Source organism: Stenella coeruleoalba (assembly GCF_951394435.1).
Source record: "Stenella coeruleoalba genome assembly, chromosome: 2".
Taxonomy (NCBI): domain Eukaryota; kingdom Metazoa; phylum Chordata; class Mammalia; order Artiodactyla; family Delphinidae; genus Stenella; species Stenella coeruleoalba.
Window position 1 is genome coordinate 4,806,219 of NC_137147.1, and position 14,512 is coordinate 4,820,730.

General features: G+C 42.3%; 1 protein-coding gene across 4 annotated transcripts in view; it reads right to left on the bottom strand.

Moving 5' to 3' along the window:
• EML1 (EMAP like 1) overlaps positions 1 to 14,512 on the bottom strand; it is a 275,754-nt gene that overhangs the window by 190,276 nt on the left and 70,966 nt on the right. For all 4 annotated transcript variants that reach the window (XM_079915005.1, XM_079915006.1, XM_079915003.1 and 1 more), the window contains one exon: positions 7,968 to 8,103. In XM_079915005.1, coding sequence (XP_079771131.1) covers positions 7,968 to 8,103 — 136 coding nt within the window. The remainder of the gene's footprint in view (positions 1 to 7,967; positions 8,104 to 14,512) is intronic.

Genomic DNA, 14,512 nt, shown 5'->3' on the forward strand with positions numbered 1-14,512 from the left:
AAAATTTTGCAGAAAAGATCTCAAACTTTTACAACTGAAAAAAATACTGGGACTTCCCTGGTGGTCCGGTGGAAGCCTCTGCGCTCCCAACGCAGGGGGCCCGGGTTCAATCTCTGGTCAGGAAACTAGATCCCGCATGCCGCAACTAAAAGATCCCGCATGCTGCAACGAAGACCCGGCACAGCCGGGTCCTATTTATAAATAAATAAATGAATAAGTAAATAAAAAGGAAAGAAAGAAAGAAAATACTAATCTGAGGGGAAGCTTGTACTCGTGACCCGAGATTTTCTGATGAGGTCATTTGCCATGACAGCCGGAGGGATTAACGCTAGATTAAAACGATTATCTACTCAACAAATACTCATTTGGAATCAATTTATACTGGGCTCTACGCTGAGCACTGGCAAATCAACATGGGACCAGGACTAACCTGGTTTTTGTCCTGCAAGGGGTGAGGTAATTGTGACAGATTGAGGTCACGCAACTTCAGTAATTAGGAAATGCTCTTATCTTTGTCTAAAGACATCTTTGTAGCAAAAACCAAGGCATTTCCTAAGAAGGCTGGTGGCCTTAGAGAATTTGACAGACCAAAATAAGTTTTTTTTCTATCATATGAAGCCAACTACCTGAGCCCAGAGGGGGGAATTGCAACACTTCTGATAAGAGAGTAAGTACCAATTCATCTTCCTCTGTTCAACAGCACCAACTCCCATTTCTAGCTTGTTACAGAAATCACACTCAAAACCTGAATTTAACACATACATTTCAATGGATCTCAATGATAAAGAGTATATTAGGAAAAAAAAACAAAACCAAAGCAGATTTAAATCATGTAAGTACCTGGCACTGACTTTGGTACTTTTACAAATGCTGTTATTTCTAATGAGTGCAACTAGTTTTCTAAAGGACTATCAGCTGTTTGTTTGAAAGCCACAGATATTTACCATCCTACCTTCCAACTGGAGCAGGGCATTTTAAAAATAATGCTCTCTTTTTGTACCAGTTTTGTTCTTTTGATCTCTCTTCTCACAGCTTTGCCCTATTGTAAAACTCTACTTAGGAGTGGAAAGAATGAGTGATTGTTTTGAGCCAGTGGAAATGTTATTCTATTGTCAGCTCCAGCATCCCCACCGAGGAAGGTATGACCCTACAATGTCTTCCCCGGATTTTCTGCCTTTTCTCCTTTCACTAATGGAAACAAAGCTTTTCCCAAGGATTCCAAATCACGCCCCCAATCGAAGTCTTAATTGGCAACACAAAGCACAACCCCTGGGTGCTGGACAATTTCCAAAGGGGATTTTGTTCTTTAGTACTAGGCTGAAAAAACCCCAGAGAAAAGAAAACAAACATATACCCATCCACACACCAGAGATGCCCCAGCTTGGTTAATTTGGAACTCTGATTACAGACAAATTCCTACGTGATTATAAATGTATTTGAAATGGCTCCGAGGTTGTTTTAATCCTAACAGGCGGATTTCAAAATTCTCTAAGGAGAGATCTATAGGAACTTCGTCACAGAGTAATGATTATGTGCCACTGTTTGGGTTTCCAACTTCCAGACAGATGGGAATTCACATCCACGGAAGCCCACAAAAGGCAGAGGAACAAAATAAATGAACCACTGTGCTTTACTCCGAAACACCAAGCGTCTCAGACAATCTAGAAAACCAGGTATTTCTAGTTGGCTGCCGGACATGAGCTTATCAAATGAATAAAACTGATTATTTTGTAAATTAAAAAGAAAAGTCTACAAAGGCCTAAGAACATTTCTAGAAGGAAGGTTATTGTTTAAATGCTAATACACACACACACACACACACACACACACACACACACACGCACATACACATATATATAAAATACGATGGCTACCGACTATCTTCCCCCGCCACCATCTTTTCCTTCTAAGCTAATATTGCTGAGGGCAAGCACTGTCCGTGAGCTCCTTCATACATGGCTGAAACGGGGGGCAGAGGACCCAGGCTTCTGCTCACAGCAAGGGACCTGGTCCTGTAATGGGAGTTCAGGCCCTGCAGCCCCATATGAGTGGGCGATTCTGTCTCTCAGAGTTGCAACTTGCTGCCAATCTCTGCTCAGTCACCCTCGCCCCTGCCTGCTACTCCTGTCAGCACCCTCAGGGGCATCTCAGAACATCACCGTTTCTAAAGAGCATCACCCAGACAGGATGGGGAACACAAAAGGGATGGTTTCCGAAGAGCAATTATATCAAGCATTTTTGTATGAGTAGATGTAAGCGCTGACCTGGAAATCTTTGCAAGAAGCAGCCTGTCACAGTGAAAGGAGTGTGAGCTCTGGATCCAGACAGACCTGCGTTGGAGCCCAGGTTCTCTACTCACTTGATCCCGGGCAAGTTACTTCACTTCTTTGAGCGTCAGTTTACCCACTGGCAAAACAGGGATAATAATATCTACCTTGGAAGGTTGTTTGGAGGATCAGTGATAATGGTATTAAAAGCTTGATGCTTAGTACACTTTTATTATTAAAAGATAATTTCTATCATCATCACTGATTTAAAGAGGGCCCGAAGCACCATGAGGGCTCTTTGTCTTTTTCACATCCTGTGGGAAAGTATCAATTAGATTCTTCAGCAGAGCCTCTCTCCTGTAGTCATCTGCATAAATCCCATCCCCCAGCCTTACCCTACCCTGAATCGATGTTTCAAATACTCGCACTCAAAACACAATTTGCCAGGGATTCTTAACAGTTGTGCCAATTAATCCTGCAAGGTCTAAGAAAACCATAAACAGTCTATTAAGTGAAGGATATTCTTGTACTACATCAAAGTTACTTTGGATCAAACACAGAGCCTTCCACAGAATCAAAGTGCAAGAATGCTTGACATATGCTCTCGTGAAAGGAACTGAAAGCTAGAAATTGTATCTACATTTCAAATTTTACTTTTATGATTTTTTGCTCTGAAAAAAAATTTTCCTTTTACTTAAATGCCAAATATATAAAGAGATATAAATTTAAAAAGTGTATTTTCTTTAAGAATAAAGAAAAAGAATCTCATGTTTTCATTAACTACTTGCTACTTCAAAAAGTCAGTCTTGAAATTCAACAACTCGCTTTTAAACAGCCAATGAGTTAAAGAAGGAATCGCAAGAGAATTCTGAAAGTATCTAGAGACAAATGAAAACAAAAACAAAACATTCTGAAACTTGTGGGATGCAGAAAAAGCAGCGCCAAGAGGGAAGTTTACAGCTGTGGAAACACTTACATTAAAAAGAAGAAAGATCTGAAATCAACAACTTAACTTTATACCTCAAGGAAACCGAAAAAAACAAGAACAAATAAAGCTAAAAGTTAGCAGAGGGAAGGTAATAACAAAGATTACAGTAGAGATAAACAAAATGGAGAAAAGAAAAACAATAGAAAAAACCCAGTGAAATCAAGAGTTGATTTTTGAAAAGATCAATAAAATTGCCAAATCCTCCATTAAACTGAGAAAAAGAGAGAAGACTCAAATAACTAAAATTAGAAACTAAAGAGGGACTATTACAGAAATAATGTCACAGAAATAAAAAGGATTATAAGAGACTACAATGAATAAATGCATGCCAACAAACTGAATAAACTAGAAGAAATGAATAAATTCTTAGAAACATACAACCTATCAAGACTGAATCATGAAGTATTGAAAACTCTGAATAGACCTATAACTAGTAAGGAGATTGAAGCAGTAATCAAAACCCTCCCAACAAAGCAAAGCCCAGGACCAGATGGCATGACTCCAGAATTCTACCAAACATTTAAAGAACTAATACCAATCCTCCTCAAACTCCTCTAAAGACTAAAGGGGCAGTGGGGGCACATCCAATCTCATTCTAGGAGGCCAGCATTATTCAGATACCAAAAAAAAAAAAAAAAAAAAAAGACGCAACAAGAAAAAATACACGCCAATAACTCTGATAAATAATGATGCAGAAATCAACAAAATACTACCAAACTGAATTTAACAGCACATTAAAAGGATTATACACCATGACCAAGTGGGATTTACACCTGTAATGCAAGGATGGTTCGACATAAGAAAATTGATATAATATTGTACATCACATTAAGAGAATGAAAGACAAAAACCACATGATCATCTAAATTGATGCAGAAAAAGCACTTGACAAAACTCAACACCCCTCATGATAAAAACACTCAAACTAGGAATAGAAGAAAACTACCTCAACATAGTAAAAACCATATATGAAATGCCCACAGTGAACACATACTCAATGGTGAAACACTCAACGGTGAAAGCTTTTCTCCTAAGGTCAGGAATAAGGCAAGGATACTCAGTCTCATCACTATTGAACACAGTACTGGAAGTCCTAGCCAGAGCAATAAGACATGTAAAAAAATAAAAGGCATCCATGTTGGAAAGGAAGAAGTAAAACGACCTCTGTTGGCAGATGACATGATCTTAGGGAAAACCCTAAAGATTCCACACAAAAAAATGTTAAAACTAATAATTTCACCAAAGTTGCAGGATACAAAAACCAAAACACAGAAATCAGTTGTATTTCTATGCACTAACAATGACCAATCTGAAAAGGAAATTCAGAAAATAACCTCATTTATTATAGCATCAAAAAGTACAAACTACTTAGGAATAAACTTAACCAAAGAGGTGAAAGACTTGTAGACAGAAAACTACAAAACACTGCTGAAAGAAATCAAAGAAGATACAAAGAAATGGAAAGTCATCCTATTTTTGTGGGATTGGAAGACTTAATATGTTAAAATGTCTACACTACCCAAAGTGATTTACAGACTCAATGCAATCCCTATCAAAATACCAATGGCATTTTTTGTAGAAATAGAAAAAAAAAAATCCTAAAATTCATATGGAATCTAAAGGGACTGCAAATAGCCAAAACAATCTTGAAAAAGAAGAACAAAATTGGAGGACTCACATTTCCTGATTTCAAAATATACTACAAAGTAACAGTAATCAAGACAGTGTGGTACTGGAATAAAGACAGATAATATAGGCCAATGGAACAGGATAGAGAGCCCAGAAATAATCCCTTGCATATACGGGCAAATGATTTTCAGCAAGGGTGCCAATACTACACCAGGGGGAAAGTCAGTTTCATCAACAAATGGTGTAGGGAAAACTGGACATCCACATGCAAAAGAATGAAGTTGGACCCTTACCTTATGCTACATACAAAAATTAACTTGAAATGTGTTAAAGACCTAGAACTATGAAACTCCTAGAAGAAAACATAGGGGGAAAGCTTTAGGACATTGGATTCAGCAATTATTTCTTGGATATGACACCAAATGTAAAAATAAACACATGGGACTGCATCAAACTTAAAAACTTCGGTGCAAAGGAAACTGTCAATAGAGTGAGAAAGCAATGTACGGAATAGGAGAAAATATTTGTGAATCATGTATCTGGTAAGGGATTAATATCCAGAATATATAAGGAACTCCTACAATTCAACAACAAAAAAATGAATAACCCAATTAAAAATGGGAAAAGGAATTGAATAGAAAATTTTCCAAAAGATATATACAAGTTGCCAACAAGCATATGAAAAAGATGCTCAACATCACTAATAATAAGAGAAATGCAAATGAAAACCATAATGAGATATCACCTCACACCCATTAGAATGGCCACTATCAAGAACAGAAAATAACAAATGTGGGCAAGGATGAGGAGAAATTGGAACCCTTGTGCACTGTTAGTGGGAATGTAAAATGGTGCAGTCATTATGGAAAACATTACGGAGGTTCCTCAAAAAATTAAAAATAGAATTACCCTATGACTCAGCAATCCCACTTCTGAGTATATATCCAAAAGAATTCAAAGCAGGATCTCAAAGAGATATCTGCACACCTATGTTGATTGCAGCATTATTCACAATAGCCAAGAGGTAGAAGAAACACTAACATCCATTGACATGAATGGATAAAGAAAAGGTGGTATACTGGGCTTCCCTGGTGGCGCAGTGGTTGAGAGTCCGCCTGCCGATGCAGGGGACGCAGGTTCGTGCCCCAGTCCGGGAAGATCCCACATGCCGTGGAGCGGCTGGGCCTGTGAGCCATGGCCACTGAGCCTGCGCATCCGGAGCCTGTGCTCCGCAACAGGAGAGGCCACAACAGTGAGAGGCCCGTGTACCGCAAAAAAAAAACAAAAAAAAGAAAAGGTGGTATATACACACAACGGAATGTTATATAGACTTAAAAAAGAAGAAAATCCTGGGACTTCCCTGGTGGTCCAGTGGGTAAGACTCCATGTTCCCTGTGCAGGGGGCCCGGGTTCGATCCCTGGAGGGGGAGCTAGATCCTGCATGCTGCAACTAAGAGTCGGCATGCTGCAGCTAAAGATCCCGCATGCTGCAACTAAGACCTAGCGCAGCCTAAATAAATAAATAAAATACAAAGCCACTTTAAAAAAAAAAAAAGGAAATATTGTCACATGCTACAGTATGAATGCACCTTGATGATATTATGTTAAGTGAAATAAGTCAGCCACGAAAGGACAAATACTGCATGATTCCACTCGTATGAAGTATGTAATGTAGTCAAATCACAGACACAGAAGGAAAAAGGTGGCCACCAAGGGCTCTGAGGAGGGTTTACTGTTGAAGAGATATATTGGGTTGGCCAAAAAGTGCGTTCTGGTTTTTCCTTCCCATCTTAAGGAACAATTCGAACGAACTTTGTGGCCAATAAATAGTTTCAGTTCTGCAAGACGGAAACGTCCTGGAGATCTGCTGTACAGAATACACTTGACACTACTGAACTGAACTGTACGCTTAAAAATGGTTAAGATGGTAAATTTAATGTGATGTGGTTTTTACCACTATTAAAAAAAAAAGAAGAAAGAAATGGTACCAGATGGCAACCTGACACTTAAAAAGTCAGTGTCACTCTTATAACATCTAGATGAATAAAAGACAGCCCGTATCTACTGCTGCCAATTAGAATCCAGAAGGTCATTTCATGTTGATTATAAATGAATGAGTCAAAGAAGTATTAAAAAGGGATGAAATGAGGCAGAGAATTTCATTTTAAAGTTCTAAAAAGCCCTGCAAAACCAATTTTCTTACAATTCACAAACAATAAGTACATGAAACTCTACCTGATGAAACACAATGCAAGTTTGCTTGGCGAAGGATAAAGCTTTATGTATAAACACTATATATTTAAAAGATAAGACGGGATTGTTACATTTTCATTCCGAGTCACGATGCAGCATCAAACCTCCTCTCACCAGCCCAATGGGTATCCCAGCACACCGCAGAGCATACTCACACCCAGAATTCCCAGTGCACATAAAGCAAGTTAGCATTTTCATGAACTTTACGAGTTCTTCTAACAAGCCCATGAGGTAGCATTGCAGAAAGAATTTCTTTAAGGTTTTCTATGCTATATTATTACCAGATAGTTCGTTTTTTTAGGGCATAAAAAATTAGAAAACTGGCCTGGCATATAAAATATACAATTTTAATATGACAACTATGAAATTATAGAAAATTAAGAGCAATCTATGCTCTATCTGACAAACATAAACATCTGAAGCCCCACTGTTAGGCATCATTTAAAAGTACGAGCTTATCCAAATTTTACTGATAAAAATTTAAGCTCAGTACAGCAATCTGAATTTTGCTATATTCCAAGCATATTCATTTTTTATATAGGTTATATACTCCCACTTGTTTTTTCAAAAGAGAAGTTTAAGTAAAAACACAAAATGCTGCACTGCGGCTTTAGTGAATGAGATTTCAAAGACTATATGATTACAACCAAAAGAACGCAGACTAATAAATCCACATGGTTCCTGTTTTGGCAACACACCAAATATTGCGCTTTTATAAGCTTTAACTCAAAGGAGAAATTTTATTAAAGTGTCATATAAAAGAGTCATACTTATTTTAGCATCTGAGCCAGAACCGCTTTCAGAGTTCATGTAAGGTGCTTCTCGCCTACCTTTTGGCTGTGGCAGGTACAGCGGTTTCTTTCCTGGCCCCCGAAGGGGCTGGCAGGGAGCCACTGGCTTTCTTTGGTACCACAGTGCCGTTGTTGACGGTGGTTCTTAAAGGCAAGGTCTGCACCAGTGGTCTTGCTGTAAGACAAGCAGAAAAGGCAATCAGAACTTTCGCCTTTTCAAGGGAACTCCTTACAGGATTTAAGATAATGTAGAAAGAAAAAGGACGTCCATTTCAAATGCTGGCAGAATCGACAAAGGTGCAAAGACAATGGAGCTTTTCAACAATGGTGCTGAAACAATGAACCCAGACACCAACCTCAGGCCTTACACAAAAATTAACTCAGAAGGGACCACGGGCCTATGTGTGAAATGCAAAACTAAAACTTCTAGATGAAAATATAGGAGAAAAATCTGTGTGACCCTGCGTTTGGTGATGGGTTTTTAGATACAATACCAAAAGCACATCCATGAAAGGAAAAATTGGTATCTTGGGCCTCATTAAAATTAAAACAACAACAAAACTTTTGCTCTGTAAAAGACATCATTAGGAGGATGAAAAGACAATTTATAGACTGGGGGAAATATTTGCAAATCACATATCTGATAAAGGACTTGTATACAGAATATAAAAAGAACTCTTAAAATTCAACAATAAGAAAATGAATAGCCCAATTTAAAAAATGTGCAAAAGATCTGAACAGAAACCTCACCAAAGAATATATACAGATGGCAAATAAGCATATGAAAAGATGCTCAACATCTTTTATCATTAGGGAAATGCAAATTAAAACAATAATGAGATATCTCTATTACACCTATGAGGATGGCTAAAATCCAAAACACAGACAACATACCAACTGCTGGCCAGGACGCAGAGCAAGAGGAACTCTCCTTCATTCCTGGTGGGAATGCAAAATGGTACGGCCGCTTTGGAAGACAGCTTGGCGGTGCTTACAAAGTTGAGGCTCATAAATTCTACCATAGGATGCAGTAATTGTGCTTCACACTAAGCATTGACCCAAGTGAGTTGGAAACTTATGTCTACACAAAACTTTCCTTTAATATTTATAGCAGCTTTATTTATAGCTGTGAAAACTGGAAGCAACCAAGATGTCCTTCAATTGGTGATGGATAAACAGACTGGGGTCCATCCAGACAATGGAATAGGATTCGGTGATGACAGGAATGAACCAATCCACACAACCACGCTTGAGTCTTAAATTCATATTGCCAAGCGAAAGAAGCCAGTCTGAGAGGCTCTATACTGCAAGATTCCATTTAAAGTGACATTCTACAAAAGGGTAAACTATAGCGACAGAAAGTGGATCAGTGGTTGCCAGAGACTGGGGGCGGTGTCACTAGGTGAAGCACAGAGATTCTTCAGGTGGTAAATCGTAGTGGTGGGTGTGTGACGCTATGCATGTGTCAAAACCCACAGACCCTTACAGCACAAAGAGTAAACCTTAATACACGCAAATACGATAATAGTCAATAGGAGATGGGGGAACCCCATGACGGAATGCAGACTGTGACAAAAGAATCTAACTGCGTTACACACATGCAACGTAACCTCACGGAAGGGGTTGGAGAGGAAAGGTGCAGACAAAGTGATTCTGGTAATGAGCAGAGACTGGAAGACTACAAAAGGAACTGCACATAAGCACTGTATTCTAGGTGGTAAAGTTGTTTCCCACAGGGCCATAAGGTAGGAGCCCGGCTTCTCACTGTTGGAGAGGGGGGTTACAGACCAGCAAGGGGGGAAGGCTAGAATGAACCAGGTGGAATGGAGAAGAGGAGACATCAGTGTGAACTCATGTCTAGCTTAACAGAGACAAAGACACACAGAGACGTAATTATAGGTAAGTCTGTGTACACGGGTTGTATAAACACATCTATTTCCCAGCTCTGTCTGCTGAGAGACCCAGGGCCCAAACCTGGGTTCCTAATACCAATCTACAGCAAAAGGAACCAGGGCTCCTTGGGGAAGCACCTGAATCCAGGGCTGAGACAGGGACTATCCAACATGAGCCCGGAGCATCTTATGGTGCCAGAAAGTAAGGAAGTGCTCACAGAACCCACACTGACGGGGGGTGTGGCAAAGGGACCCAGGAGCCAATGGGAAGAGCCAAAGCCGCAGCAATGTGGGCAACAGAATAAATAAAGTCGTGCTGGGTTATACCCCCAACTATCACATAAATATCCACAGGTCCACACTGATATAAATGCACGATGGAATAAATGCATGAGGAGGACAAATCCCCAGGCAGAAGAATTCTGAATGATTTATGTAGATACTCTGTCCTTGAGGTGGTGGGGCACATTCTCCACTCCTTCCGTGTGGGCTGTGCGTAGTGACTTCCTTCTAAACCACGCAGTGCGGAGGTGCGGCGAGAAGGAGAAACCCGACCAACGCATCTCAGGTGATCACGGTCAACGTCAACAGTGGTAAGTCATGTTCACAGGACACGTCCTTGGTAGATGTGATGAGAATGGCACCTGACCTCTGTGGTCTTCCTCCCTAAACCCAGCCCTAGTCTGATCGTGAGAAAAACATCACACAAACCCAGACTGAAGGACCGTCGATGGATGACCTAAGTGGTACTCCTCAGAACTGTCAAGGTCTTCAGCAGCAAGGAAAATGTGAGAAACTGTCGGTTCAGAGGAGCCTCAGGAGGCACCATGACTAAATATAATCCCAAATGGGATCCCGGGACCAGAAAAGGACATAAGGGATAAACTAAGGAAATCTGAATAAAGTATGCCCCTCGATTGATAATAATGTATCAACATCGTCCCATTAGTGGTGACAAACGCGTCACGCTAATATAAGGTGTTAACAGTAGGGGAAACCGGGTGCAGGAGATATGGGAACCGTCTGTATTCTGCCTGCAACGTTTCTGTAAATCTAAAACTACTCTAAAATTAAAAGTTTATTTTAAAATGCTAGCAGAATTAATTTTGTTCATCCCAGAATTAAATCTACCTCAGCGCAGGCTCTTAAAAACACGACCAGTGACAAAACTGCCTAGAATGTCAAAATTTTAATATACGGAAACTTTTCAGTCCCTAAAGCTGAGGGCCAGACTACCTTTTTTTTTTAACTGTGAAAGAGAGTTTAAAAAGCCACAGTCAGGCCCCTCCAGCCAGAGCAGAACACCCTTCTTCACTCTCTCCAAGCTCTCTCTTTCTTCATCCTCTGAACACCTGCTCCAGCCAAGGGCCTAGACCAGTGCTCAGAGCTAATATTCCACAGTGAAAACACCACAGTTCCAAAACAGAGATCCTGAATCTTTCCTAACACACACAATCTGCTCCCCGTGCTGAGGTCCACTCTCTGCCGGGACAGAACCCTTCCCAAGTAGGAAGAAATGCCATCCTCACCTCATCTCTATCTCCTCTTTCTACTTCACCTACCATTTCAGTCTCCATTCTGTCTTTTTCCTTTAAATACATGTACTGTGTTAGGGTCCTCCCCGAAATTCATGTCTACCCAGAACCTCAGAATGTGACCTTATTAGGAAACAGTGTCTTTGCAGATGTAATTGGTTAAGCTCATACTGGATTTGGGTGGGCCCTGAATCCAATGACTCGTGTCCTTTTAAGAAGCCCATGTGTATATATGTACATATAATGGAATACTACTCAGCCATAAAAAAGAATGAAATAATGCCATTTGCAGCAACATGGATGGAACTAGAGATGATCATGCTAACTGAAGTAAGTCAGACAGAGAAAGACAAATATCATATGAGGAATCTAAAATATGACACAAATAAACTTATCTACGAAGCAGAAACAGACTCACAGACATAGAGAAGAGACTTGTGTTTGCCAAGGGAAGGAGGGGCGGGGGAGGGATGGATTGGGAGTTTGGGATTAGCAGGTGCAAACTATTATATATAGAATGGATAAACAAGGTCCTACTGTATAGCACAGGGAACTATATTCAATATCCTGTGATAAACCATACAGAAAAGAATATGAAAAAGAATGGCATTGACATATATACACTACCAAATGTAAAACAGATAAGCTAGTGGGAAGCAGCCGCATAGCACAGGGAGATCAGCTCCGTGCTTTGTGTCCACCTAGAGGGGTGGGATAGGGAGGGTGGGAGGGATGGAGACTCAAGAGGGAGGAGATATGGGGATATATGTATATGTATAACTGATTCACTTCGTTATAAAGCAGAAACTAACACACCATTGTAAAGCAATTATACTCCAATAAAGATGTTAAAAAAAAGACTAGTAATACAAAAAAAGAAAGAATGTATGTATATGAATAACTGAATCACTTTGTTGTACAGCAGAAATTAACACAACATTGTAAATCAACTACACTTCAATAAGATAAATTAAGGGGAAAAAAAGAGGCCCAGGTGAAGATGCATAAGGAGGAGCTCGCCACGTAAGGACAGAGGCAAGAGACTGGAGTGGCACATCCTCTAGCCGAGGCCAGACAGCAGCCACGAAGCCCGGCAACAGGCATGGACCAGTTTCTCCCTCAGAGCCTCCAGGAGGGACAATGCTGCCAGCACTCCGATTTCAGCCCAGTGGCACTGACTTCAGGCATCTGGTCTCCAGAACGGTGAGGGAATCAATTTCTGTTTGTACTAACTCACAACAGAGGCCCTAGGCAGTGACTACAGTATGCATATCAGCTTGCTGGGCGTCTTTCAATCCACCGATTTTCTTGTTCCCACCACGCACCCAGGCGCTCCAACATCCACCCCCCGACCCCCAACAAGCAAATCCTGCCTCATTCCCACCTCCTTAGCTTGTTTCTGTGGAGAAGAATCCCCTGGAGTTAAAATACAGATCGCTGGGCCCCATCCCCAGATTCAGGAGGTCTGGGGCAGAGCCTGAGACTCTGCATGTCTAACCAGTTTCCGGGTTGCTGCCGCTGCTGCTCTAGGGACCACACTTTGAGAACCACTGGTCGGTGCCATCCTCCAGCTTCGAAGGGCCTCTCCTCGTTAGCCCAGACCTCCTTGGCTGTCCCGCTCTCATCTTCTGTCACACGTCAGTCTGTAGCTCACAAATGAGTGCCTGATTACGGACTGCTGTTTCAGGCGGGCTAGCCTTACTTCCCCAGTTAGAGCGGGTGCACACATCGTGCTGGGGGAGGGCATCACCTAGATCCTTCTCCGTGTGCTTCGGGAGTGGACTGGACTCCACACCGAGCCCCAGGCTTACTGCCCCGTCTCCCAGGCTGACAGCAGCACAGCTATAGCTAATCCCATGCCTGCAGGGCCAAGGGGAGGGAGGTCACCAGACCCTAAGAGGAGAGACGCTGCTGGGGGAGCAGCAGCTGCATCCAGGGGGTGGGGACACAGCCAAGCCGAGGGGCCCCATGTGGAAGGAGTCGGGGGTGGATCCTCTGACCACACTCTCCCTCCTTCCAGTCCCCAGCTAGGGATCCCCTGCTCAAACCTCACTGGAGCAGAGAGCGGTGTGGTCCATACAACTCAGCTGCTGGGGCAGAGAGCTGGCTGGAGGAGGGTAAGGAAAGGGCCTGGAGGGGCCGATGGAAGATGCCTGGCCCCCAGCTTCTCTCCGGCACCTGGGCCAGGACCTGCCTCACCCACTTACATGCCCACCAAACCAGGCCGGGCAAGCCTCCCCCGGGTCCCTGCTCCCCGGGCGAGCCTCCCCGGGCTCCCAGGGACCTGGGCTCCCCTGGTCCCTGCTTTGCCGCTGTCCTCACATTGTTTATTCCTGTCCACTCCATTGCCCGGGGGCTCCACGACGGCAGCAGCCCCTGTGATGCTGACACAGAAGGTGTTCAACATGCATTTGTTGATCAGACTGCACTAAATTTCGAGAACAAAGACCCCACTTTCAAGAAAAGGCATTGTGTTGCCATTTCTGAGTCACTGTTTTTTTTTTTTTTTTTTTTTGCGGTATGCGGGCCTCTCACTGTTGTGACCTCTCCCGTTGCGGAGCACAGGCTCCGGACGCGCAGGCTCAGCGGCCATGGCTCATGGGCCCTGCCGCTCTGCGGCATGTGGGATCTTCCCGGACCGGGGCACGAACCCGTGTCCCCTGCATCGGCAGGCGGACTCCCAACCACTGCGCCATCAGGGAAGCCCCACTGTTGTTGTTTTTTTTTTTAAATTTTATTTTTTGGCCATGCCACACGGCATGCGGGATCCTAGTTCCCCGACTAGGGATCAAACCCTCACCCCCTGCAGTGGAAGCATGGGGTCTCAACCACTGGACCCCCAGGGAAGTCCGTCTGAGTCACCGTTTTTTATCTTTCCTTGAGTCATAATTTCAAACTTCAGTCTCAATAATCCAGTATTGTCCTTCTCCCCAAAAAGGAAATGGGACTTTTTTAAAGCCCATAAAAAGAACATCAATTGCATGCAACGGGCCTTCTCAGAGGGCATAATAAACCTTACACATTAAACTATAACAGAGTAGCATCAAAAGCAAACAGAACTGTTAAAGTTGTAATGAGAAATCATAAAAGAAAAATAGTGGATATGGAGAGGAAGCGGGGAGAAGGAGGGAGCGGGGGATGGCGGCCACACTTGGAG